We start from the raw sequence: 26,918 nt of genomic DNA on the forward strand, positions 1-26,918 counted from the left end.
GATAGTTTTGAGAACAACTATATGGGGAAAATCGAGTCCTAGTAAATCAATGAACTTGGAAGTGATCTTGGGACTCATGACAGGCTCGGATTTGTATTATAATCTATTTTCATATATAAGAAAAGTAACCTAAGCTTTGCAAAGTTACATAATTTCTGGAAGACTTTATTGCTAATATAAGCAAGAATCAAGACTGATTCCATAACTCATATCTTTCTACTATGCCAAATTTTATGTGATGCTCTGGCTCACCAGTTCTTTAATAAGTTAGAAACTCCCCGCACCCCTGGATTTTAAAATAAATCTTAAAAATATTAATCTATGTGTTTGACCTAGCAAATATAATATGGTTAAATTAAAGTCTCTTTGATGACTTTAACTCTTGCAGGTGGTCTGAGTGCTAGCAAATGAATATTTCACATCTGCTCTAGGTACAGATAGAGAAAGTATGGGGAGATTAGCTTCAGCTTCCTGTCATAGAAGAATACTCCCGGAAGTTTTAATTTCTTTTTTAAAAGTAGCCATCTAATATGACTTCTTCTTCTAAATAAAAAATGCAGATAATTAATCACAAGTCATTCAAGAACACTAGTTGAATACAAGATGATTTTTAGAATGGCAGAAGACCCTTAGAGAAATAAATTTCTCATTTTCACAGAGCAAAGTGCTGCTGAAGGAACTGAATGGCTTATCTAAGGTGCAAAAAAAAAAAAAAAAAGCCATTTTTTTTTAGATTATATCTCATAAACTAAATGACTAAGATGTTACTATTGAGCTATTTGAGCTAGCACAAATATCACAAAAAGCATCAAATAAAAGAGTACCATGTACAAATTGGGACACCTGATATTTCACAACTTTTAACAACAAAAAAATCATTCTGAAATAATGAATAATTAACAATTGTCTACTTAAAAATTCAATTGGTGTTACTAGCAATTGCTTTAGCAGTTGAGTATTTTTGGAATTTTTATTACATTGCATATATTAAGTAAAAATAAATCTCAAAGAAAAATGCTTTGAAAACTATAAGGCACTATAAAAAAATAAGTGACTAAGAAAAAATGACATTTTTTAATGTTCTGTTTTCTTATTGCTTACTTTCTGATGCTGAAAGACACTTAAAAAATAAGGTACCTTATACTAGATAAAACTCAACTTTCTCGCAGTAGAAAACTGAACTTCTGTGCTTTGGGTTCTTTAAGTGTACAACAGTAAAATCTGTAGAACAGATGAATCCATATACTTACGCCTCAGTCCGCCTGTGCTGCTGTTCTTGAAGGCAAGCTAGATCTGTCATATGTCTAATTTGTGCTTTCAAATCTTTGTTCTGGAGGTGTAAATGGTGACAATAAAGATCTTTATTGAGTTCCTAGGAAAAACATGCAAAATATATTTTAGATTCTTTTAAGAAATTAAATCAAGTGAATTTTAACAAAACTTATTTTATACTGATATCAGAAGTTTTAATTTTATTTGTATATATTCACATACAGACATATGTTTAGAAACAATTGGAAAATAAGATTTCTGGTATAGGTAATCAATAACTTATCAGTAGGATAACATTTCAAGTTTCCTCAGAAACTGAATGTTAGGAATTCTGATGATGCATAGCTTTTTGGTCTATCAACTAGTTTACAATGCTGTGAAAATACATTAATATGACCAGTTTTTGCACAAATATCATTTCCTTAAGGAGATTCTCTGTGAAAATTGCATTTAAAGATCTTTACTGAACTATGACTTTAATACAGTCATAGTTCAGTAAAGATTTCATTTATTTATTCAATTTATAGTTTCTCTGCCTACAATATAAAATTTAAACCTAGGAATGAGACTATGTCAGAATTAAGACATACAGACCCAGGATATAGTATCTGGACTTTCAGACACTAAAAATTTGTTCCCCACACCCACTTGTTATAAGCTTCACCATACACACAATTACAACAGTCTTTTGAATGCTCCCATTTTCTTAAGGTTCATCTATCTAGTGTCAGGTGTCCTTCAATATGGTCACCTAAAATTACTCTTCTTTCCTCCAACTCTCTAAACCTCAAATATAGAAAATACCAGCTAAATGATCACACTGAAGTATGAATGATGATAATACAATAACATTCTCAGCATCTTTAATTGGGAAATTTCAGTGAGTACAATAAAAAAGAGTGACTAGTTTTTGGACATTTTGAATAAGTGAGCCATTAATCCCATAAGAAGGAGAGCTATGCCTGAAAACTTCCTCCTAGGAAATTCCCATAATCCATTTGGCTTTTAACTTCTGCTTTGCAATTTATAGTTGACCATTAATTCTATAAAAAGCTTAGTTGTTTATTCATTTGTTAAAAAATATTTTCTATGTTAGTGGGACTGTGACAGAGAAACAATACCATTATATTTATCTGAGATAATAAAAGAATAAACTTATTTACACAACTCATTTTAACACTTCAACAATTATAGCATGTGTTTAAAAAATTATTTTTATGGAACCAGGATGATATGATTAAAGCAGTGGCTTATGAGTCATGGAAGTTTTAGGAATGGACTTAGTCTTGAAACAAATACTAACTTAAGCCAGATACATACAGCCTTCAGGAAGATTAGTTTATTGACTAAAATTAAAGAACTAAGTCATATGACCTCTTTATTTTTTTCCAGTTATAAAATTGTATGATTATAATCATATAAATGTGTTTACTGATATTCCTTTTATCTTTTTTCTTTTAATCACGTTTCTTAATAATAATTCTTGGCTAGTCCGGCATCTTTGGAAAACAGCTTACAACTGGTGTCTGTTCTTGACTTAACACACTAGTTCCTGAATCTGATTGGACGAGCACAGCCTATTCTGAGAATTATAAGTAGGATGGTAATGACGGAAGCAAAGAGTATAATGAGAGGTGACATAAAATTTGAAAAGAATTAGGTGCTAGACCATGAGAAGCTTAACATATTATAATGAAGAGTTTATTCTAGACAGAAGGCACTGAACAGCAATATGATAAGGGTTCACTTTGAAAATTTTACTTTGGTTATAGGGGAGAGAAGGCATTACATCAGAACATGACTAGAAGAAGAAAGATCAAAAGCAGCAGTCCAATAGTGGGGATGGGAGTCTGAATTAGGGTAGTGTCAGTGAGAGATAGACAGAAGTTGTTAAAAAGTAGATAGCAAAACCAAAGGTTGAATGTTTTCTCTGATATGCAGATGCTAATTCACAACAAGAGGAGGGCACTAGGGAAGGATAGAGTTACTTTAGATTAGGTAGAGGGGAATGAAGGGCCGGGAGGGGATAGAGGGTTAGCAAGGATAGTAGTATGAAACAGAGATTATTACCTTATGTACATATATGACTTCATGACCAATGTCATTCTACAACATGTACAATCAGAAAAATGAGAAATTAACCCCCATTTATGTATGATATATCAAAATGCATAAATGCATTCTACTGTCATGTATAACTAATTAAAACAAATTAAAAATTTATTAAGAAAGAAAAAGTAGATAGTGCAGGAGAGTATGAGAAAATAGCATCAACTTGAAGACTGAAAATATTAGGGTTTGTCCAGAGTTGTATGACCCTGGATAAGTCCATTCACAAATTTATAATGTATCAGCTTACTTACATAGGAAATAATAGCTTATAATTAGATAATTATTTCATATGTGAAAACAACTACAGAAAAAAAATTAAGGTAGGGTTGGGAATGGAAACAGTTTTATCTCTTTAAAAGTTATTTATAATAAAATTCAGAGAAAACATGCATTTAAAAATCAATTCTACATTCACATTCAAGTGTAAAATTCAAGTTCTGGGGTTGGGACTGTAGCTTAGCTCAGTGGTAGAGTGCTTGTCCAGCGTGTGTGAGGCACTGGGTTTAATTCTCAGCACCACATATAAATGAATAATTTAAAGAAAAAAAACAGTCCATCAATAACTAAAAAAATATTTAAAAAAAAGTTCAAGTTCTGTTTAAGATAATTCTAGAAGACAGACTTAGAAAAATTAGATTTAAATATATAGAAAAAATAAGTTTGCTGACAATAATCTAAGCAGTGTTAACTTTATAAGTAGACAAGATAGCAGAAGTAAATAATAATAAAAATAATATGCCATATTATAAATTGTCAGATTATAATAAATACTGGATAGAATAAGCAAGCTAGTGAATTTTTACAACTGACTTTCCTGCATCTAGAATACTAAACAAGTTCTTCAGTACTTCTATAGTTGTGATTGGGCTATAAATTATAATGTTGATTTTATGCAAAAACATACTAAATTGTAATACAAACAAATTAAATGAAGTCATGCTCTTGAAAAGTGGACATCATTTAAAAATTATAATACATTAGATTTTTAAATGAATACACTTAATGTCTTTGAAGTGTACATATAAAACTATTAAAATGGTAAATTTTATGTTATATTATTACACACAGAAAAATTTTTAGACCATTCATGAAAGCTTTTGTCCACTAGCAAGGATAAATAACCTAATAGAACATTATAGGCACAAGAACAGTAATAAAACTAAAAACTTTCAGTAGTTATTTGTAAATACGGTTAAGGTTTAACTTTAATAAAAACATATTTTAAAAAAAGTCATCTTGAGAATACTACTTCAGTCTTACTGAAGCAAATAAATAAATGAAATAAATAATGAGAACAAACTAAAATACAGTTAACATTCAATAACTGCTATGTATTTTAGAGAATTTGTTCATGTTCATTGAACGAGAAAAACTTATTTGAACAGTGTTATTTTAAAATATTTTTCCCCCAAGTTTTGGGAATTGAACCCATAGGCAATCTACCACTGAATTACATCTCCAGCTCTTTTTATTTCTTATTTTGAGACAAAGTTGTCAGCTGTTTTTTTTTTAAATTAAATTTTATTATATATATCAGGTTTATAACTCAATTTTTTATTGGTTCTTTTTAGTTATACATGAGAGTACAATTCATTTTGATATAATTATACAAAGACAGATTATATCTTATTCTAGTTAGGATTCCATTCTTATGGATGTTCCCTTCCTCTAATCTACCGAATATCGAATACCTATTCTTCCACTCTCCCCCTTATTTCGAGTTAGCTTCCATATGCTACTGAAAACATTTGACCTTTGGCTTTTTGGAGCTGGCTTATTTCACCTAGCATGATACTATCGTCTCCAATTCCATCCATTTACTGACAAAATTCATAAAGGCATTCTTCTTTATACATGAGTAATAATCAGTTTGGTTTATTTACCACATATTCTTTACCCATTTATTTGTTGAAGGACACCTAGGTTGGTTTCATAAACTAGGTGTTGTGAATTGAGCTGCTATATAAACATTGATGTGGCTACTCTGTGTAGGATGCTGATTTTAAATCCTTTGGATATATACCAAAAGGTGGGACAGAAGGGTCAAATGGTGGTTCCATTCCAAGTTTTCTAAGAAATCTCCATACTGCTTTCCAGAGTGACTGCATCAATTTGTAGTACTACCAGCAATGTTTGAGTATACCTTTTTTGCCACATCCTTGCCACCATTTATTGTTATTTATATTCTTGATAATTGCTATTCTGACTGGAGTGAGATGAAATCTCAGTTTAAAAATGTTTTAAAATTAATTAATTTTACAGTAGAATGTATTTTGATATACAGATCACAAATGGAGCATAACTTCTCATTCCTCTGGTTATACATGGTTCTCAGTATAATTTTAATTTGCATCTCTAATTCAACTAATGTTGAACATTTTTCATATATTTGTTGACCTTTTGTATTTCTTCTGAGAAGGTTCTGTTTGCTTCATTTGCCCATTTATTAATTGGGCTTTGTGTGTGTGTGTGTGTGTGTTCAGTTTTTTGAGTTCTTTATCCTAGAATATAATGCTCTGAGGTGCAGCTGGCAAAGATTTTCTCTCTGCTTACATTCATGACTATTTCCTTTGCTGTGAAGAAACTTTTTAGTTTGATACCATCCCATTTATTGATTCTTGATTTTACTTCTTGTATTTTGTGAGTCTTATTGAGGAAGTTAGTTCTTAAGCTGACATGATGGAAAGTTGGGTCTACATTTTCTTCTAGTGGGTGCAGGGTTTTTGGTCTAATTTGTAGGTCTTTGATATATTTTGATTTGAGTTTGTGCAGGGTGAGTGATAGGGGTTCAATTTCATTTTGCTACATATGGATTTCTAGTTTTCCCAGCACCATTTGTTATAGAGGCTATCTTTTCTCCAATTATGTATTTGGCATCTTTGTCTAGTATGAGGTAACTGTATTTTTGTGGGTTTGTCTCTTGAGTCTTCTATTCTGTTCCTTTGGTCTTCATGTGTGTTTTTGTGCCAATACCATGCTGTTTTTGTTACTATAGCTCTGTAGTTTAATTTAAGGTCTGGTATTGTGAGGCTAACTACTAAGGTTTCCTCCCTAAGGACTGCTTTGACTATACTGGGTATATTATTTTTCCAGATGAATTTCATGACTGCCTTTTCTATTTCTAAGGAGATCATCATTGGAATTTTGATGGGAATTGCACTGAATCCGTATAGTGCTTTTGGTAGTATGGCCATATTGACAATATTACTTCGGCCTATGGGAGGTCTTTTCATCTTCTGAGATCTTCAATTCCTTTCTTTAGTGTTCTGTTGTTTTCATTGCAGAGGTCTTTCACTTCTCACTTCATTTGTTAGATTGATTCCCAAGTATTTTACTTATTTATTTTTGGAGGCTATTGTAAATGGGACAGTTTTCTTAATTTCTTTTAGCTGATTCATCATTGGTGTACAGAAATGCAATTAATTTATGGGTGTTAATTTTATATCCTGAAACTTTGCTGAATTCATTTATGAATTCTAGATTTTTTGGGGTCTTCTAAATACACAATAAAGTACTTGGCAAACACAGATAGTCTGAACTCTTCATTTCCTATTCGTGTCCCTTTAATTTTTTTTTTTTTGGCTTATTATTGTGGTTATAGTTTTAAGGAATATGTTGAATAGAAGTGGTGAAAATGGGCATACCTGTGTTGTTCATGTTTAGAGGGAATGCTTTCAGTTTTCCTCTGTTTAGAATGATCTTGGCCTTGGGTTTAGCCTATATAACTTTTACAATGTTGAGATATGTTCCTACTATCCCTAGTTTTTCTGGTGTTTAAACATGAATGGATGCTATATTTTGTCAAGTGCTTTTCCTGCATCTATTGAAACAAGAATTATGTGATAATTAAGTCTATTCATGTGATGAATTATAGTTACTGATTTCCATATGTTGAACCAACCTTGCATATAAAACCTATTTGATCATTGTGCACTATCTGTTTAATATGTCTTTATATACAATTTGCCAGTATTTTATTAAAATTATTTGCATCTATGTTCATCAGGGGTATCGGTCTGAAGTTTTCTTTTCTTGATGTGCCTTGTCTGATTTTGGTTTCAGGATGACACAAACTTCACAGAATGTGTTTAGAAGAGCTTCCATCTTTTTTATTTCATGGAATAATTTTAGGAGGATTTATGTTAGTTCTTCTTTGAATGTCTGGTAGAACTCTGCTGAGAATCTATCCGGTCCTAGGCTTTTCTGTTAGTAGATGGTTCTTTCAATTTCCTTACATGAAATTGTTCTGTTTATATTTTCAATATCCTGATTCAATTTGAGTTAGTCATGTGTTTCTAGGAATTTGTCGATGTCTTCAAGATTTTCTAGCTTACTGGAGTATCAATTTTCAAAAGTTTGATTATCCTCTGTATTTCAGGAGTATCTCTATCTCTGGTGATATTTTCTTTTTCATCACAGATTTCAACAATTTGAGGCTTTCATCTCTTTTGGTTAGCTTGTCTTAGGGTTTAGCAATTTTATTTATTTTTTCCAAGAACCACCTTTTTTGTTTCATTGATTTGTTGAAGTTTTCTTTTTTTTTGGTTTCAATTTCAGTGATTTTTGGCTGATTTTAATTATTTCTTGTGTTCTGTTGATTTTGGTGTTGGTTTGTTCTTCTTTTTCCAGGGCTTTGAGATGTTATGTTAGATTATTTTTGGTATGTTTCTATTCTTTTAATGAATTAGTTTACTGTTATAAAATTTCCTCTTAGAATCATGTTCACAGTGTTTCAGAGATTTTGACATGTTGTATCTCTATTCTAATTTGCTTCTGAGTAGTTTTTGATTCAACCCTTGATTTCTTCTGCTATCCATTCATCATTCAATAGTGAATTATTTAGTCTCCAGGTGTCAGAATAGTTTCTATTTTTTATCTTATCATAGATGTAATTTCATTTAATCATAATCTTATAGAAAGCAGGGTATTATCTCTAATTTTTTATTTTTGTATTTGCTAGGAGTTGCTTTGTGGCCTATAAAGTAGTTCCATCAGAAAATGTTGTGTTTGCTGCTGAAAAAATTGCATTCTGTAATTGACAGATGAAATATTCTATATGCCTGTTAATTATTGTATTTTAGTTCTATAGTTGCTCTAGTTTTTGTTTGTAAGATCTATTCAGTGACGAGAAATGTGTTAAAGTCACCCAGTATTATTGCGCTGTGATCTATTTGAGTAGAAACCCCTGCTTGTTCGTGAGATCCATGTGAGTGATATTTTTTTCCCATACTCTCACCTTCAGACTGTGGATGTCTTTGCCTATGAGGTGAGTGTCTTGGAGATGGCATACTGTCGGGTCTTATTTTTTAACCCAATCTGCCAGTCTATATCTTTTGATTGATGAGTTTAGTCTATTAACATTCAGTGTTATTATTGAGAGATGATTTTTATTTCCTGTTATTTGGATTTATTTCTAGCTTTTTAAGTTCAATTAGATTTTCCTTTGCTAGACTATTATAGTTACTTCTTTTGTTGGCTTTCATTTTTAATTTCTATTTCCTCTTCATTCATATTTTTTGACTATATTTTGTACTGCAATATTTTTTAATTTTTCTTTTCTTTTTTTTTTACTTTAAAGAGAGAGTGAGAGAGGAGAGAGAGAGAATTTTTTAATATTTATTTTTTAGTTCTCGGCAGACACAACATCTTTGTATGTGTTGCTGAGGATCGAACCCGGGCCGCACGCATGCCAGGCGGGCACGCTACTGCTTGAGCCACATCCCCAGCCCCTGCAATATTTTTATATGTGAATTCTTTTAACTTTTTTGTTTATTGTGGAAGGTGTTTATTTCATTTTCAATTTTGAAGCTTAATTATACTGGGTATAGTATTCTTGGCTGACATCCATTTTCTTTCAGAGCTAGGTATATATTATCCCAAGATGTCCTAGGTTTGAAGGTCTGGGTTAAGAAATTGGCTAAGATCTGGATTGATTTTCCTCTAAATACAACCAGTTGTTTTTCTCCAGATTTCAAAATTCTATCCTTTTGTGTCAGGCATTTTCACAACAATAATGGGGCTTGATGTGGGTGTGTTGTAATTTTGTATATTGGGGCCCTGTAAGCCTCCTGTATTTGATTTTCTATTTCATTCTCAAGGTTTGGAAAATTTTCTGATATTGTTTCATTGAAAATATTGTGTGTTCCTTTAGTTTGTACTTCAGAGCCTTTATCTAGCCCTATGAATCTTAGATTTGGCCTTCAAATGCTATCCATATTTCTTAATAATTCTATTCATGGTCTCTTAACATTTTTTCTCCAACATCAACATTATTTTCAAAATTATATACTCTGTCTTTGACGCCTAAAATTGTGATATTCCAAGTGGTCTAATCTATTAGTGAATGTTTACACTAAATTTTTAATTTGGTTCACTGATTCCTTCATTTTGAGAATTTCTGTTTGAGTTTTCTTTAGGATCTTTCTACCTTTGTTGAAGTGATTTTCAATTCTTGTTTTTTTTTTCTTTTCTGATTTTACTCCTTTCATCATCTTTTAAACTCATAGTTCAGTTTAACTATGAACTTTCTAAATTCCTTCTCTGACACTTCCTCCACTCTGGTATCAATGGGCTGTTTTGTTGAGGCATTCTGGGTTATTTGGGGTAGTTTGTTTGCTTGCTTTTTTATATTGTTCATGTGTTTACCCATCTGTCTTAATGGATTTGAAGCAGCAGAGTTTCTACCCTATGAATTTACAGTGTCTCTGAAGGTTTCTAGTACCTCACAGGTTAGGGGAACCAAATATAGCAATGACCTTACAGAGAAGCAGTATTACTGCTCTTGAATACTGTGTCACTGAGATATGAGAAAAGCCATTTCTCTTTTGTCTACCATATTATTCTTTCTTGCCAGCTGTTTTCTTATATCCAGAGTAGTTTCAGTACTTTTACAGGTAGTATGATAGAGATTGTTGCTTTCTAAGATGATTCTCTATAGTTTCAGATGATTCAGATCTAGCATAAAATTTCACAAGTTAACTTTTCTAAGCTTATACAATCTCAGTTCTAAGATGAATCACTGTCTTTTTTTTAGCATGGCTTCACAAAACTTCAATGACTAAAAATACATGTAAAATTGTATACATATGACCTCCCCAATATCCCATATGGACATAGGACCTACATAACTTGGTTCAGATTCTCAAAGGCATCTAAGATTTCCAAAAAGTTCAGAATGACTGTTCGGGAGAAAACACTGAAAATATGTTACATGATACAACTAACTTTGTTGCGTTTTTTCTGTGCGTATCTTGCTTTGGCTATTGATTTCTATATAATTGTTACTTAGACTATTAAACTATTATTCATTAAGTATTATTAAATGCTATTAGGCCTTTGAATACAGAATTTCACTTAAGCTCCTAATGCCTTAAATTTATTTACAGATATAAAATTAAGAAATCAATAAATAATTTGTTAAAAGTCAGACAATTCACGTTTATAATTTGCATCCAAGGGAATTATCACATACTAGAATTATTAAATACTCTTAAGTATAAAGCCTATTCTCTCTACAATATCTACATTCTTTTTGAGGGGAATATTTAAAAGTACTTTATAAACTGTTATGGTATTATAAAATATTACAACTAATTGGTAGGCTACTAACAAGATATTTTCAAGTCTTCTATAATGACTAAGAAGTAAACTGAGCTGTTGGCTGATCCTCAATAAATCTCTCCACTAAAAAATTACTCTATTTATCTGTTTTTCTTCTTAAGAAACAAGTATCTGTTCCTTCCTGATCCTTTCATTATTCTGAACTATTGTCATTGACCATTCTTGCTAGTTTCCTCTTCACAGTCATGTTTACGTTTTAAGGTTAAAGTCATTTGCTTCCACTTTTTTTTTTTTGTCTACTAGTAGTGATTATAAAGCATTTATACTCATTGCTATCAGGAAAATCTATTCATCTACTCATGATGCATTGGCTAATATCTTTAAATTATAAAAAAATTAATACATTTGAATATTAAAGGTCTCTAGCATTTGTTACTGAATATTTTAGTTCATCTCTATTTTCAGGCCTGTTTTCTCTTCCAGAAATTTGAAGATTTTTACAGCCTAATAACAATTAGCTGAAATAAAGTATAGAATTTCAGAAAAAGTATCATCAAAGGAGAGACTTTATGATACTTTTCCTTTAAAAAACAAAACAAAACACTGAAAATATTCTTTTAAAGTATTAGGTACCTGGTTCAAAACTAGTTACTTGGTGGCAATTGCTGGTAGGTGCTTATACCATATTTACTTTTTCTTTCTTTCTCATGAAGAGAACACCAATTTTAGGGAGAGAAAAAAAAAAAAAAACACAACAAACTAAAAAGTCACCTTTCCAGACTTCTTTATATTTAGAAATAGCCTTGTGACACAATTCTAGCCAATGGATAGTCCTTTAGGAATTTCTGGAAAAGTCTTTGCTCTCTCAGTGTAGAAATCCTTCCCTCATTTCTTTCCTCTTCTATGGTCTAGGTGTAAAATTGAAACTAGAGATGAAACAGTAATATTACAATCATGAAATGACAATCATGAAATAGCTGCCTACCTAGAAGATTTACTGTTAAGGGAGCAAAACAGCCCAAATTAGTAAACTCACTAAAGTCAGATTACTTGTAGCATTGTAGCAGAACAGCCATTAGCCTTGAGTACACTTTACAAACATAACCTTTGCCATTCTAATAAAGAATATCCTCAGCTAGACACAGAAATCACTGTAAACTGTAACACAATTAATACTAATCACATTTAAAACTGTTTTCATACAAAATATCTAGATTTAAAGCAAATGTAAATTACCTACATGATGAATGCTTATGGTTTGTAATAGAATTACTAACTTAAGAGATACCTCATAAAAGGATGCAAATGCTTAAGAATAACAACATTTAAAAGTAACTCTAGTCTTCTGAGAGTACAGAGAAGGGAAATCTAGTAGGTATTTATTCTTGTATGAAAGATAATTTTACTCTACAAGGAAGATAAATTTTAAAAGCTCAGTTTTTACAAATATTAAATCTGAATGTATAAACACATCTGTACCTTTGGAATATGGCCATTCTGACCTAAGACTCTCATTTCATTTTCCACACGATGAAGCCAATTAGTATTTTCATCAAATCTCTTCAATTCTTCCTCCTTCTTTTTCTCCAGGTAGCAGCGACGGGTTTTCATCATAGCAAGTCTATGATCTCGTTTACAAGTGGCCTGAAACAAATGCATTTAAAGAGTCCACCTATTTTTATGATAGCTGATTCCATATTAGCAAAGTAGTTGTTATAGTTTATTAAAGTAAGCTATGCTTTTTGTATTTAAAGTTTATTTGTCCCCTTGAAATCTCACAATACTGCTACTTGCAGGAAAACAGGAAATTGAGTTATGAGTCATTTTTATAAAATTACATGTTGGTAGTTTATGGTTTTAAGAAATACAATGGCCAAATCAAAGACTATAACTTTCTAGTGTGTGTGCTACACTGCATTCCTTTCAGTAATGGCATTTATAAAGTTTATACCAGGTCAGATAAATTCCATAATTTCCTTATTCAAAATCAAAGCAGATGCATATTGTGCTCTTTTCTCCAATTTAAAAAATGTGAAGACTAGATAGGGAAGAGGGGTTAGAGGGGAAGGGAGGGAGCATGGGGTAATTAATGATGGTGAAATGTGATGATCATTGCTATCCAAAGTACATGTATGAAGACACGAATTGGTGTGAATATACTATGTACATAACTAGAGATATGAAAAATTGTGCTCTATATACATAATAAGGATTGTTGTAATGCATTCTGCTGTCAAATATAAATTAAAAAAATTTACATAAAAAAAAACGTGAAGAAATGGGGTTCTATTGCTCTGGTTTTGACTAAAATGCCTTAAGCTGGCTGATACAAATGATTGAAAAGATAACAACGTACTTATCAATATCTGATTTTGTCTGGATACTGGCTCACATTCCATTATAGACATTGTGGCTAATTTTGGTGTTTACATGGTCATGAATTGAGATCAAAACTGGTCTTAAGGTTATGTCATACTCTATCAATGGAACTGTGTGACAGAATAGCTTGACCTCTCTGGGCTATTTATTGATAGGTATTGAACTAAATAATTACCAGATATAATGGGTATGCCTGAAACAATAAATCCCCATGTATTACAACAAACACTTACAGATGGTGTCAAAGGAATTAAAAAGAAAAAGCACAGAAACTAGATTTGAAATTTGTCAAAGACTCTACTCTCTTTAGGTGATAAATTCCTCTTTCTAATTAAATTTTATAAATGATATATAATTCACAGTTGAGGGCATATAAGATAAAACAAAAAACAAGATTACCTTCATCTGAATGGAAGATAGGAGCTTATAAAGGATTGGGGTCAGGCAAATGTGATAACCCTAGACAAATCCTAGATATCCATATATTTTATTGGACCTCTCCTTCAAGGGAAATATAGGGTCACTTTAGGATAGAATATAACGATCATGGAGAAATGGTTAACAGGCACTGTCATTCTAATGAATGTTCTTCACTATTGTGATTTGTCTGGTTACCTTATCACATTCCAAACACTCTAGTTAAGACATTGACAGAACAAATTGCTTAAACAAACAAACAAAAAACAAATCTAAGTGGTTGAAAAAGATAAAATAAAATAAAACTCCCCAAAGATAAAATAAAACAAAACTTAGGAAGAGAAGTAGGATAGAATACTATAATGCAAATGTTTTTCAAGGGTGGTACAGACTGACAAAGATCCCTTCAACCTTTAAAGATCCCTGAGATCCTTTGAGAGGATTCACTAGGTCAAAACTATTTTCATAAAAACATGAAGACCTTATTGGTTCTTTTAATTCTTACTTACATATACTGTATAGTAGTTTTCCAGAGACTAAATGATGTGTTATATCACAACATAATAAAGAAGCAGATATGTGAATACAGCTGATACAAAAAGCAAGACATAAAGAGATCTGCAAAAAACTTAAAACACTGCTACTCTTCTCATTACCAATTTTTGTTTAAGGAAAACATAATTTATACAGCCATAATTCACAAAGTAGTTATGAATATTATCATGCAATGGACCAACTGTTTTTAAGCGAATAATAAATATATTTTTGTAAATCTGTCTTGATTTCTTGTTCTTGTAGTATGGGGCTTCACATTTGTTAGGCAGATACTATACCACTGAGCTTACATTCCCAGCCCCTCAATTTTGATTTCTAGTAGCAATAGTGGTTGATAGAATCCAACTAAATGAGAAAGCTTTGAAATCTTAAGTAATTTTTAAAGTCAGAATGGGATCCTGAAATTTTAAGTTTAACGACACTGCTTAACAGAAAATGGGAGATTTGATGTCTTGACTTCTGCTACTTAGCAGGCGTGAAAACTCAGGCAAGTTAATCTCAGTGGGTCTTCAGTCATCTCATCTGAAAAATGAGGATAAAAGTATTGTACCTGCCTGAAGGAAGGCAGCTAAATTAAATTATCTTTATTTCACTCTAACTCTTAGAAGCCAGAACAAGAAATGATTTGTGGGTCTGAAGGCAGCGATATTTAATACCAGAAAGATCCTAATCAAAAACCCAAAAAGTATGTTTTTGACTTTACTTCTAATGTCTATCAAATGTAATCTTTATGATGATTCTTGATGGGAATGTTTTCCATTGGGGGTCCCTCCAATGAATCATTGTTCAGAAGTGCCAAGTATTTGGGAATACACTGTAAATTATGCATATCAGACCGTGACATTAACAGAAAAGTGTTTTCCATTAAGGATTTGACATTATTTAACATAATTTCCAGAACACTACAAAAGTCATGAGAGAACAAACACATAATTCTAAAATTTTAGGTGTTACTGTTGCACAGTATAAAAGATCTGCTAATGTAGCAAACTCACATTTCTTCATCAAAACTAATTTTACAAATTATCTTTTTGTGGCCATAAAACTACTCAGGAACTTTAATATTAATTTCAGAGTCCATACTATAGAATTACTTAAAGCCAAATCAATGTTATGAGATTCTTTTCAGTACTTTATTATCAAAACTTCTTTTTGGAGAGGGTCCAAAATATATAAAATTCCTTGCCTTGGTAAGCAGTTTATTAAGACTAAGTTTGACTTCTGCATAAAAACAAAACAATTCTGCCTCTAGATGCCTACCTATGTTTCTCAATGGCTTAACTACAACCAATAACTTAAAATGAAACAAACAAAACACACACATACACACACACAAAAAAAACCCCAAAACTGAAGAAACAAGTCAAACCTACTTCACTACTTTAAAATATCAACAATCTAAATTAGTTTGGGATTAAACAGACCAAACTTATTAATGGCACTAAGTAGTTTATTCAAATGATTTAAAAATGGCACTCTGTTTCTACATTTTAACAATGGTACCCAGACTACCTTCAAAGACTGTCTTTTGGATACAAAAATAGACTCTCAATTCTCAACAACCAAAGTTTTCACAATCTGTCCTATTATCCTATCTTCCCAATCTCTTGTCACTATTTTCCACTATGGCAGATGTGCATGATATCATGTACCAATTCTAGTCTATTCATAGTTGTTAGTTTGGCTACTTTCAAATTCAGAAAGATTATGGCAATTAATTAGCGAAATTTGCTATGGGAAGGAAGTAGTACTGGCAAGACATATTGAGTATATGTTCTTTTATACATATTGTCCTACAATTATAATCTGCATATTATACCAAGTCAGTACTTCATATAAGAACATCTTGTTCATATATCCAATCTTTTCATTCACAATGATAGCATTCTTTCAGATCTATTTTCATGTTCTTAATTCTCTCTTCTGCTACATCTAACATGCCAAAAAAGCAGAGGGACAAGAATAAGAGCATAGGGACAAGAATAAAAGCACAGGCTGTAGAATCAGCTTGCTAGAGTTTAAATCATAGCTGAGCTACCTATAAGCTCCTGCAACCATTGACAAAATGACTTAACTGTCCCTTCATTTCCTGTTAATTATAAGGATAATATTAATTATTTGTGGAAATCTCTCACTATCCCCATTTTGGGTGTATTGTGTAGTCTGTATCTCTGTTATAATACAACTTTATTCATTTTCATGGTTTGTATCGGATAGATTTCTCTAGTATCTGAAGTTTGAGGGCTTCAGCCATATTTGCTAAGTCTGCTGAATGCTGTGTTTGGTGAACTGTGTCACCACATATTTTATATTTTTGGACTGTAAGTTCATTAGTGGTAAGAGTTGAGGGTTTCTTTAAGCTGATTTTACATTACTTCTGTGAAGTTTACAAGAAGCATCACTGGTTGTATACTTTTTTTCCCCATTTTATATTAATTTGTCAACTTTAGTGGTTTTCTATAACAAAATACATGGGCTGTAAAAAATTTAAGCCTCAATCACTGGGGAAAGCATACTATGATAGCCTTCAAATGAAATTTTTTTCCCTTACCTCTTATTATCCTGTGCTTTTTGGCAAGATTTCCTCTGCTCTCTCATCCCTTCTCATTCCAGCACGAAGGATATGAATCTCTGAAGTTCCCAGCTTTATGTGGGAGCTCAAATTTCTAACTCACTATCTCTCTTGGGTATTTTACCTAAGTATTTGGTACATGCCAAAGACAGGCAGTGGGAGTGGTCTACATGTATGTGAAAAGAGCAGTGTACTATAATATTTTAAGCCTTCAGAAACCCAAGAATTTAATTTTTTTTCTGAATATATATTTGTGGTGCTGGGGATTGAACCCAGGGCCTTGTGCATGCAAGGAAAGGATTCTATCAACTGAGCTATATCCCCAGCCCTTTTCTGGTATTCTTATGGGTTTAAAATAATGTTTGCTGTATTTTCTCCTGCTTTTCCAAGTATTTATAGAAAACGAGTGATTAAGTAATCCTGCCTATCAAATTTCTAGAAGTAGAAGTTCCCATATTTTTTACATTGTCTAAAATTTAATTATAAAATTGTTCAATACCTTTTCTACTTTGTCTTCAGAACACATCATTTCTATTTGCTTATGGCACTGTTGTTGATAGAATGACTTAAGTTCATTTTCTTTAAGTAACATTTCCAACTTAAGATATTCTTGTCTGATTTCTTCTCGATTCTGAAACAAGCAGTTCAGAATTTCTTGATATCTACCAAAATAAAACACATTACAGAATTTTCATTAATTTTTTGACAAGTCATATAAAGTTTACTAAAAGAAATGAGTGAACAAAATAATCTATTCCACTCACAGAATTATACTCAATGATAAAGAACACGCAGGCTAGGAATGTTCCTACTACAAAATGTTTTAAAAGGAGTTTTAACTTTATTTCTGCTGCTAGGTTTCTCTCTGTCTACCAAGGAAAATTATGTTATTAAAAATTATATGCAACTGCAAGGCCTGCGGTATTAGCAATATACTGTATTTTGTCTATGCTTATGTTTAAATATAACCTGACTACTTAGCAAAATAAAATATGTTATGTTAGGAAGAAAAAGATAAAACCTGAATCTGTACTATGCTAATTCTCAAGGCCCCATGAGCAACACAACATTGTGTGTTGTTTTGGTGTTGGCTCACTGTGAAGAAATAAGCAGGAGGAGGCATAATCATATGGTGCCTCCATGGCCCCCTAGGGAAAGCAAGAGAGCCAGATTTTAGCTTCGGAATTTGTTACAGTGAAAAACACACCATAAGGTTAGGTACCCCCTACAGCCTGGCTAAGAGTCAACTGACACTGCCAGGACCCAAAACATCCAAGTTTACAATGTGGCGAATCTAGAAAAGCCACACAGTTTGTTTCTTTCAAAGAGCAGAAGAATCAATAGATCTAAAGCTATTTAGAATCTATGGATCTAAAGAATCAAAGCTGGGATGTTTGATTCAGATCTCCAAAGTCCAAAGAATTATAGCTAATTAACTCCTATGAGATTTCTTGGGAACCTGCAATTCTGCACCTTTACAGTATCAGCAGAACAGAGGTTACAACAATATTTTAATCCTGTAAAAATATATTTTTGCTTTCAACTCATAGTTCAGTTCTGATATATGGTTGTAATATGAACAACCACATACCAGCAAAAATCTCAAAGAATTAACTGTGAAGACTTCAAAGTAAAATCAAGTACATGCATTTAAAAATAAATGTCCTTTGACCAGAATTTTAGATAAATTTGTAAGTATCTGTGGTAAAAATACTGCCAATGTACGTCAGTAGTTCTTAATGAAACTCTACCGGGAATGAACAGAAGCCACAATACATTGACTTTACTGCAGTTTTGTCAACCTGATAAATATTTCATAGGAAATATGTATGAACATTGTGATTTTACTGTATTGTATTACACCAACACTAATGCCAGTAAATGAAATAAGTTGTCTTTAGATTATAACCAATGGTAATTTCTTAGTTTTCTGCAACTATTTACTCAAGAAGAAAATTAAATACTTGTCAATTTTGTAATTTTCCAAATATTTTACATGGTGATGTTTGCTGATTAGATGAAGTAAGGAAATTAGTATCAAAGGTTTCTAAAAAGCTCCTTTTAAAAAAACATCATTCAAAACAAAAAGTTTTAAAGAACTGATTAATAACTATTTCCTAGTTATTTAAAATATTCAAGTTAACTGGAAAACAAGTTTTAGAATTGTTCATTATAAAGAACAATTGTATTATCTTTTAGGGACTTCTTTTTGAATATTCTTTCCAAACAGCTTTGCTACAGTAAATACTATATATTTTTCTCTTACCTGTTTAAATTGTATAAAACATTATTAAATTTTTATAGGAAAAGACACTTTGAAAATTCATGGCATACAAATCATGAAATTCATATGGAAAAATAAAAGACCCAGAATAGCAAAAGCAATTCTAAGCAGGAAGTATGAATCAGGTGGTATAGCGATACCAGACTTCAAACTATACTACAGAGCAATAGTAACAAAACCAGCATGGTACTGATACCAAAACAGGCGTGTGGACCAATGGTACAGAATCGAGGACTCAGAGACCAATCCACAAAATTATAACTATCCTATATTTGATAAAGGGGCTAAAAGCATGCAATGGAGGAAGGATAGCATCTTCAACAAATGGTGCTGGGAAAACTGGAAATCCATATGCAACAAAATGAAACTGAATCCCTTTCTCTCGCCATGCACAAAAGTTAACTCAACATGGATCAAGGAGCTTGATATCAAATCAGAGACTCTGCGTCTGATAGAAGAAAAAGTTGGCTCCAATCTACATATTTCGGGTCGGGCTCCAAATTCCTTAATAGGACACCCATAGCACAAGAGTTAAAAAGAAGAACCAACAAATGGGACTTACTCAAACTAAAAAGTTTTTTCTCAGCAAGAGAATCAATAAGAGAGGTAAATAGGGAGCCTACATCCTGCGAACAAATTTTTACTCCTCACACTTCAGATAGAGCCCTAATATCCAGAGTATACAAAGAACTCAAAAAATTAGACAGTAAGAAAACAAATAACCCAATCAACAAATGGGCCAAGGACCTGAACAGACACTTCTCAGAGGAGGACATACAATCAATCAACAAGTATATGAAAAAATGCTCACCATCTCTAGCAGTCAAGAGAAATGCAGATCAAAACCACCCTAAGGTACCATCTCACTCCAGTAAGATTGGCAGCCATTATGAAGTCCAACAACAACAAGTGCTGGCAAGGATGTGGGGAAAAGGGTACACTTGTTCACTGTTGGTGGGACTGCCAATTGGTGCGGCCAATATGGAAATCAGTATGGAGATTCCTGGGAAAGCTGGGAATGGAACCACCATTTGACCCAGCTATTCCCCTTCTCGGACTATTCCCTAAAGACCTTAAAAGAGCGTGCTATGGGACACTGCTACAACAATGTTCATAGCAGCACAGTTCACAATAGCTAGACTGTGGAACCAACCCAGATGCCCTTCAATAGATGAATGGATAAAAAAATTGTGGCATTTATACACAATGGAGTATTACTCTGCACTAAAAAATGACAAAATCATGGAATTTGCAGGGAAATGGATGGCATTAGAGCAGATTATGCTAAGTGAAGGTAGCCGATCCCTAAAAAACAAATGCCAAATGTCTTCTTTGATATAAGGAGAGCAACTAAGAACAGAGCAGGGAGGAAGAACATGAGAAGAAGATTAACATTAAACAGGGATGAGAGGTGGGAGGGAAAGGGAGAGAGAAGGGAAATTGCATGGAAATGGAAGGAGACCCTCACTGTTATACAAAATTACATATAAGAGGAAGTGAGGGGAAAGGGAAAAAAAACAAGGGGGAGAAATGAATTATAGTAGATGGGGTAGAGAGAGAAGATGGGAGTGGAAGGGAAGGGAGGGGAGGGGGGATAGTAGAGGATAGGAAGGGCAACAGAACACAACAGACACTAGTGTGGCAGTATGTAAAAAAGTGGATGTGGAACCGATGTGATTCTGTAATCTGTATACGGGGTAAAAATGGGAATTCATAACCCACTTGAATCAAATGTATGAAATATGATATGTCAAGAACTATGTAATGTTTGGAACAACTAATAATAAAAATTAAAAAAAAAGAAAATTCATGGCATACAAACATCTCAAGGAAAAATATAGATATGATAAAGATATTTCATATATTTCTTTCATGACATTACTATTTGTAGGGAAATGACAAAGATTATAGAATATAATTTTAAAATCACCTTCTTTAAATATAAGTAAATTATTTAACACATTGCTAGAACTAAAATCTAAGTTTTTATTGTTACTTAAAAGATGGAAATATAAAAAGTTCAAATAAATGTTTTTTTCATAGCTCAGGCCATCTTCCTCTGAATAATTTTATTAGAAGATAGTTCAATGATTTAAAGCTATCGACTCCAGAAAAGTTTACTAATCTATAAGGTTTTAATTGGTAAAGTAGATTTGTTTAGGTAATGCTAAGAAATTCTATGGAAGCAATTACTCCAACATTGAAAAGCTAGTAACTTCTTCAATTTTAAAGAAACTGTATTATCAGAGATATTATCCATTTGCATGATGACCCACAGCTATGTTTGACTAACAAAATGAAACAATAATATCAACTAATAACAATACATCACAGGTAAAAGCTTTCTTTGAAAGTTGGGCACTGTGACATATGTCTATAATTTCAGTGAATCAGGAAGCCAAGGCAGAAGGATCATAAGTTCAAGGCCAGCCTCAGAAATTCAGTGAGACCCTGTCTCAAAATAAAAAAATAAAAAGGTTTAGGTGCAGTGGTAGAGCACCCTTGGATTCAACTGCCAGTACTGAAAAAAAAAAATTTTTTTTTGATAAGACTAAATAAATAACAAGGAATCACTTATGTTATTTTAAAAAAGACATTAAAATTGGTGAGAAATAACAACAACAACAAATCAAAAGTCTATACAGGTCTAGCTATGCAGTGGAAACAACAAATTCTTGTCACTGATAGAAATAAGTATTGTAAGTAAGTACTTCTATGAAGTTTACCAAATAGTATAGTGCAGAAACATAAGAATTTACTCGAAAAATGATGTGTCTTTCTCTTATCTCTCAGGAAATACTCTCCTTAACACTGTTTGATAGGATTATTATAGTTATCAGATGAAATGAATATGTATCTAAAAATCATTAAAACCCACGAAGCCACATATAAAAAAAACTAGAAGTGGTTTAGGAAGAAAAAGAAAGTAGTTAATGATATAAAATTTCTCCCCAAACAATTATAACAATTTTCCAAACTAACTCACTGGAACATTGGATCAATAATTGTTAGTCTTGAGTAGTTCTAGGAAGACAATGGGTCAATTTGAAAAATAACTATTTGTTAATTCATTTATATCCAGAGATGCTCATTCAAGTAATTAAAAAACTTTATACACAAATCCTGGTTTCCATCACTATCTGTACAATCAAAACAAAAATTATCTCATTTCCAAAGTATGTAATACAAAGAGCAATCAGTAACTTTCTGAATTCAGTTGAGTGTGTACCTCTGTGTGTGTGTGTATAAAATAAATAATGATGGTTAACAGACTATATAACTCAATTAAAAAAATAAATTCCTTCAATATGAGATTTTATATTACTTTACCTTTCAATTTCTGTTTCCTGAGGGTTTGAAATCATTACTTTTGTTTTGTCATTTCTATCTGTAAAGGCTTTCTGTTCTTCATAGACTTTTAGTTTTTCTTTTAACATTAATATCTAATAGAGAGAAAATACTAGTTAAAACATAAAACAAGTTATTTTTTTCCATTATATACAGCCACAGCAAAATTGTAGCTATAAAATATAACTGAAAGAGCCAGATTTCAATTGAGTAGGAAATGCAATAATTTTTCAGACAATTAGGCTAAAAGAATTTGTAACTAGCATCTGAGGAAAATTAGCATAACAATATAAACAGAAGACATACCTCTGCTTTCTGCTCATTACAGATCTTTACATACTGAGATATATGATTATTGAGACTAAGAACATTGCTCTTCAACTGTTAAAAAGATAAAAATCATAATTATATATACAGGGATAATAATCACAAAGTTACATACATAAAAAAGGCATTATGTTTTGATTCATTTCCATCAATTATGATTTTCTGACAAATATGATCATGTGATAATGATTAATTATGCTCATGTTTAAAACCTGTGACAAAAGAGTATGTGAGCATATTAATAATGTATATGAAATTGCCATACTGAGAAAAAAGTCTTTTAAGCATTCACTCACAATATAATAAAAATTGCCTATTTTCTTTTTTCTGTGACTTTTAAGAAATTTAGAGGTAATTTTATGTTCCACCCACTAATGAGTTCAACTAATTTTTTACTAAATTCTTGTTCTATCTTATCCTTTTTATAATAGTATGAACCCCTTTGCAAATACAAAATAGTAGAGAGAAATTTAGACATGGTCAAGTCCAAATACTTGAACTCCCTGAGCTTTGATTTATACAACTGTAGAGTTAGAAATGCTTTCTGCAATGGGTTGGAATAAGGATTACAAGAAAAACATGTGAAAAACCTTTATATGATTCTAGTATAACTGCTTTTAAGTAACATGAACATTTCTCTTAGGATGACAACAAGCTGCTTATTTTCAGATACTTAAAGAAAGTAGCAGAAGGAAGAAGAAGAGAAGGAGTCATCACACTAGTTTAACTGTGGGTTTTTTCGGCCCTGAGATCCTGAGGTTTTAAACATACATCATGTTTTCACTTATTCTGTTGTCTTTAAAGTATCTGAAACAAGTGGGGAAAAAAACAAGAACAAACAAAAAACCTAACCAATCATTAGTGTATTTCTTAACCCATGTAGAAAATGGCACATCAACATCATGAATATGGAAATAAATTATTAAGAAAAGATTCTTCACTTTATAAATTGAGACAGATATTATAATGATTTTACAGATGAGGTACATTAAGCATGGAGAGATTAACATGTCCTAGGTTTTCAGGTAGAAAGTATTGGTGCTCAGCTAAAGTACAGCAAGAAATGTGCCAGCAATAAATGTATTAATAGACTGATAACTCTATGATGTGACCAAATACCATGTGCCATAATGTGAAAGGCTGAAAAGAAAGGGATTAAAGCACCCTAGTATACAGATGATGGGATATTATCCTTTATATACATACTCACGATACTTAAAGGTGTGACTAAATTAATGCTCAGTTGACCAGGTAAGTGAAGATATTTGTTTCCTTCAGCTGCCTAACTCATTTGTAGAAATACAACTCTAATTAATGCTTTCATTAGAATTATTAAAATAATAAGCATTTAATATGTACTCTGAGAACAAAGGCAAAGTAAACATACTTACAGAAGATTTAATGTCCTTTGCACGGTTAGCATACTTAAGAGTATTATATGTGTCATCATAGAATAAAGAGGAAGGACTAACAGCAGCTATCATTATAGTTTGACAGTTTCCTCCAAGAGAATCCTTTAACAAGCGAGTAAGCTTACTATTTCTGTAAGGAACATGCTGATTCTTTTTCTGAAAGAACAAAAAAAGAATTCTTATGCCATTTTCCACATTTAAATGCAAACTTGCTACTACTTCACTGTAAGAACTTAAGCACTGCCTTACTTTGCCTAGACTTATGATATAAATGGTGATAGAAATGATAATGAATCTTATAGCACTATTCAGTGAAAATATAAAACAAAAATCCTATTTAAAAATTGTATCTCCAATGGAGTAAGTATGAACTTTAGTTCATAAAAAAATATAAGGTTCATTAGTTGTGCCATATTAATGTGAAAAGTTAGCAGTAGGGTTTGGTATGGTGGCACACACCTGTAATCCCAGCCCCCGCTGACTAAGACAGTAGGATCACAAGTTTCAGCCCAGCCTTTGCAGTATAGCTAGACACTATAAATCAATATATGCCCTATATAAATACACTAGAGGAATAAGAATTCTGCATAGTACAGAGCTACATCTTTCCTTAAATAGCCACCTAGTATGGATATAAAATAAAATAAATAGAACATTAGACACTTTGCCTGAAATTGCGATAGGATTCGAAGAATTAACATTTTAAAGATTGTCCTTTTCTTAAAAGATATTCATTACAATATTAAGCTAAAAGCAACCTTGTGTTATCCAATGTATATTTTTCATATTAAAGAAAACAGAACATAAGCAAAAAGTAAAATGACTTGCTTCAGGTTAAACAGCTGATAATTCACAGAGCTTGAAATAGGTCCTAGATCCCTGAACTCTTAGTAACATGCTTTTCATTGTAACAGCCTTTACCAAATAGTATGGAATGTATGCTGTTGCCGTAACTTATAATGATTTTACAAGTATAAGACAAGCATTAAAACAGATTCATAAGTATTAAATAGTGACTCCTATTGAGTTATTTCAGTATTATTACACATGGTAAATATCCTACTGTATGAATGGTTTAAATTTACAAAATCAGTTTTTCTATCATGCTGTCTGTTTATATGTTCCAGATTTTAATTCTGACTATAAAAGACATCTTGCTTTTGTGATTTTCATGTGATTCAGTAACTTGTCCTTTAAAGACTCCCCAATCATGTTAAAGTACTTCATTCTAAATCAAAACGTCATATTTTCAACAGTTTAACAAAAAATTTTCCTAAAGATTTTCAGCCAGATTGAGCTTAAATGATCATATTTTAATTTCTAAAGCAGGGTGCTATCTTTGCAACTACATTAGTTATCAAATATACTACATTTTAGTAGGCGCTGCTGGCATATAGTACATGGAAAATATTTTTAAATACCTCCAAAGCACCTAGTAAACATTACCATATTAAGTGATTACATTTTATATGTTTAGTTCCTTTTCCTCTCTATAAGTCAATACTTAAAACATAGTCTACTATATCTAAAAATAAAAAATTTAAGAAAACATAACATTTAAAAAAAATTAACAGTATATAAAGTACTGACCAGAACAGAATTTTGATTTTCTAAAATGTTTTTTTGTCTTCATGACACTTCAATTATCACTGTTTTTTTTTTTTTCTTTTTCTTTTTGGTGCCTGGGACTAAACTCAGAGGCACTCGCTCACTAAGCCACACCCTCAGCCCTGTTTTGTATTTTATTTAGAAACAGGGTCTCACTGAGTTGCTTAGTGCCTCACCTTTGCTGAGGCTGGCTTGAACTCTGGATCTTCCTGTCTCAGCCTCCAGAGCCACTGGGATTACAGGTGTGACCCACTGTACCTGGCTCAATTATCATTCTTATTGCGCAGTGATCAATAGTCACTTTAAAAACCAAGTTCAAAATAAATGATAAGAATGTACCATGAAATATTATCAATTTGATATTCATTACTTTTAATTCAACCAATTCTTATTAAATTTGATTTGTAACAGACATTTAAAAATTGTATTAAATAGTATCTTTCTAGAAATTATGTTTCAATATTTCAAAATATTTAACAAATGTACAGTACCCACCTTTGTATCTGCTAAGGCATTGATGACATTCCCAAGAGCTAAAAGTGACTTATTAATATTTGTGCCTTCTACAAATCGGGTCCCTCTAGCACTGGTAGCACTGGCACGCTCAGACCCTGCCAGGTCAATAAGTGACATCTTGGCAATTCGGACATTTTGATTGATACTTGCTGTTTTGTCTTGTTGTCGCAAATAAATCTTAAATTATAGAAGAACAGTTGGAAATAAGGATAAAATTTAAAAAATTAAAAGGGAAACCCATTTATTTTTAGAAGAGCATGAAAACAATATTGTCATTTAAAAAATTAATAAACAAGGTAACAGTCTGATATTTAAGAGTACTGAATATAATCACTAGAGAAAAATATGAAAACAAAAAGCCTTCTTATGTGTATATGCTGCAGGATAGATTTTACTTCTTTTCCCCCTTTGCTTTTTTGTTGAAGTGCTGTGGGTCTCACACAGGACATCATACACACTAGGCAAGTGCTCTATCACTGTACCACATTCCTAGCCCTACTCTGGATCTTAAATATCCCAAAGGCCTATGTGTTAAACACTTGTTCCCCAGACTGGT

At 32.0% G+C, this 26,918-nt stretch overlaps 1 protein-coding gene across 1 annotated transcript in view; it reads right to left on the reverse strand.

Moving 5' to 3' along the window:
- The window catches only part of KIF18A (kinesin family member 18A), an 85,536-nt gene that overhangs the window by 35,760 nt on the left and 22,858 nt on the right, over window positions 1-26,918 (reverse strand). Inside the window, exons 6-13 of the mRNA XM_081261697.1 lie at window positions 26,342-26,539; window positions 24,218-24,394; window positions 22,806-22,880; window positions 22,482-22,594; window positions 17,367-17,529; window positions 12,424-12,588; window positions 3,343-3,378; window positions 1,251-1,372 (exon numbers count right to left, since the gene is read on the reverse strand). Coding sequence (XP_081117823.1) covers window positions 1,251-1,372; window positions 3,343-3,378; window positions 12,424-12,588; window positions 17,367-17,529; window positions 22,482-22,594; window positions 22,806-22,880; window positions 24,218-24,394; window positions 26,342-26,539 — 1,049 coding nt within the window. The remainder of the gene's footprint in view (window positions 1-1,250; window positions 1,373-3,342; window positions 3,379-12,423; window positions 12,589-17,366; window positions 17,530-22,481; window positions 22,595-22,805; window positions 22,881-24,217; window positions 24,395-26,341; window positions 26,540-26,918) is intronic.

This window comes from Spermophilus citellus (genome assembly GCF_964194105.1).
Source record: "Spermophilus citellus genome assembly, chromosome: 2".
NCBI lineage: Eukaryota > Metazoa > Chordata > Mammalia > Rodentia > Sciuridae > Spermophilus > Spermophilus citellus.